The 1,504-nt window shown below is 43.9% G+C and overlaps 1 protein-coding gene across 1 annotated transcript in view; it reads right to left on the reverse strand.

The window, feature by feature from the left end:
• The window catches only part of lepr (leptin receptor), a 41,691-nt gene extending 40,721 nt beyond the window's left edge, over positions 1-970 (reverse strand). Inside the window, exon 1 of the mRNA XM_014340984.2 lies at positions 843-970. Coding sequence (XP_014196470.1) covers positions 843-915 — 73 coding nt within the window. The 5' untranslated portion in view covers positions 916-970. The remainder of the gene's footprint in view (positions 1-842) is intronic.
• Between the last annotated feature and the right edge of the window lie 534 nt (positions 971-1,504).

A 1,504-nucleotide genomic window follows, 5' to 3' on the forward strand; every position in this document is an offset into this window, starting at 1 on the left:
CCCCCCTCCTCGTCCTCCTCTCCCCCCTCCTCGTCCTTGTCATCCTCTTCGTCCTACTTCTTCACCTCCACGTCCTCTTCCTCGGCCTCCTCTACTTCTCACTCTTCCTGAATATATATCTGAATATCCCATCATTTCCTGTTTTATTTTGTAATCCTTGGTTCTCATGCATTCTAGCTAGTTTAACTTTGGTACTTTGCTCTTTTACCAACAAGTTTATCCCCCATCTTTCCCCTGTTCCTAATTATTCCTCCTAGTGCAGCTCCCAGATGGTCATTACCCTCTGCAGTCTACTTTTCCCAGTCTCTTTTTGTTTGGTTTTCTTGGGTTTTTGCAATTGATCTATTCAAATATTTTTCTTTTCATTCAAATACCAACTCACTGGCCTCCTAAAGCGAACACTACTACACTTTTGCTTGTGTCAACGCACAGATTGAAAACAATTCAATCCCACTTGATTTCTGGCCACAGGTGTAAGTGTGCCACTAAAATTTGGAGAGAAAATAAGTAAGAACACAGCGGAGCTCTGACATTTTACCAAGACAGAAAGTTTGTGGTGATTAATTAAATTAAAGTGAGGCAGAATGAAAGAAAGTGAGAAACTGTACATATAAAGACCGAGGGAGGGGAATGTACCGTTTCAGTATAACAAATGGAGCGCAGAGTGATGAGAAACACAAGGGAGATCAACCATGTATGACAGTTACTTCTCCAAACAACCAACCAACGAACCGTCAACACAAAATCAACTTCAGTGACACGGGCGGCCTTTGCAGTCTGTCAGGCTTCATACAAGATTATGTTCAGTCTTATGAAATATTGCAGTGTTTACAGTTACTCACCAGCAGCCCCACACCACCAGATATCCAGAAGTGAAAGATAAAAAAGTTTGTTTCCAGCTGATACGGCCAACATTTGAAGTTGGACATTTTAAAGTCCCACACGGAGAGAGAGCGCTTTATGCGGAGCAACATGTCGCTAGGCATCAGGTGCTATTTCTGATACAGGCTATCAGAATACAGACCAATCCCTCACAACACCACACACAGGACAGGGTGTAAATACACGAGACAATCATCCATGTATCTGTTGGAGTGGGTGCCACTCAAGTGTAGATGGCACTGAGGAATCGAATACTTCTGGAAAAAAGCCATCTCTATTTTTGTGTACATGTAAGTGGACTGGATGTGTAAGCCTCTAGCTGTGGGCACAAAGAGATCTCAGTGACAAGCCTACCTTCTGTGAAGGGCCTCCTCAAATTTTCCCCTCTGCCTAAGCTACTGTGGGCTTTGTGTCTGTGTGTGTGTGTGTGCATGCAGTCCAATGAGTGATATTTGATCCCATAAATCTTCTGACGCACAGCCAAGAGCTGGCTTTGGGTTGTGAGCCATTTGCAGCAGCTCTCCCCTCACTGACCCATACTGATTCTGACCAGGCCAAACAAACCTTAGGATATGACCCTGCTTTATTTACTTGTAAGATGGGGGGGAAAACCTCTTACATG

This window comes from Haplochromis burtoni, unplaced genomic scaffold (assembly GCF_018398535.1).
Source record: "Haplochromis burtoni strain Fernald_Lab_line unplaced genomic scaffold, NCSU_Asbu1 Contig_423, whole genome shotgun sequence".
NCBI lineage: Eukaryota > Metazoa > Chordata > Actinopteri > Cichliformes > Cichlidae > Haplochromis > Haplochromis burtoni.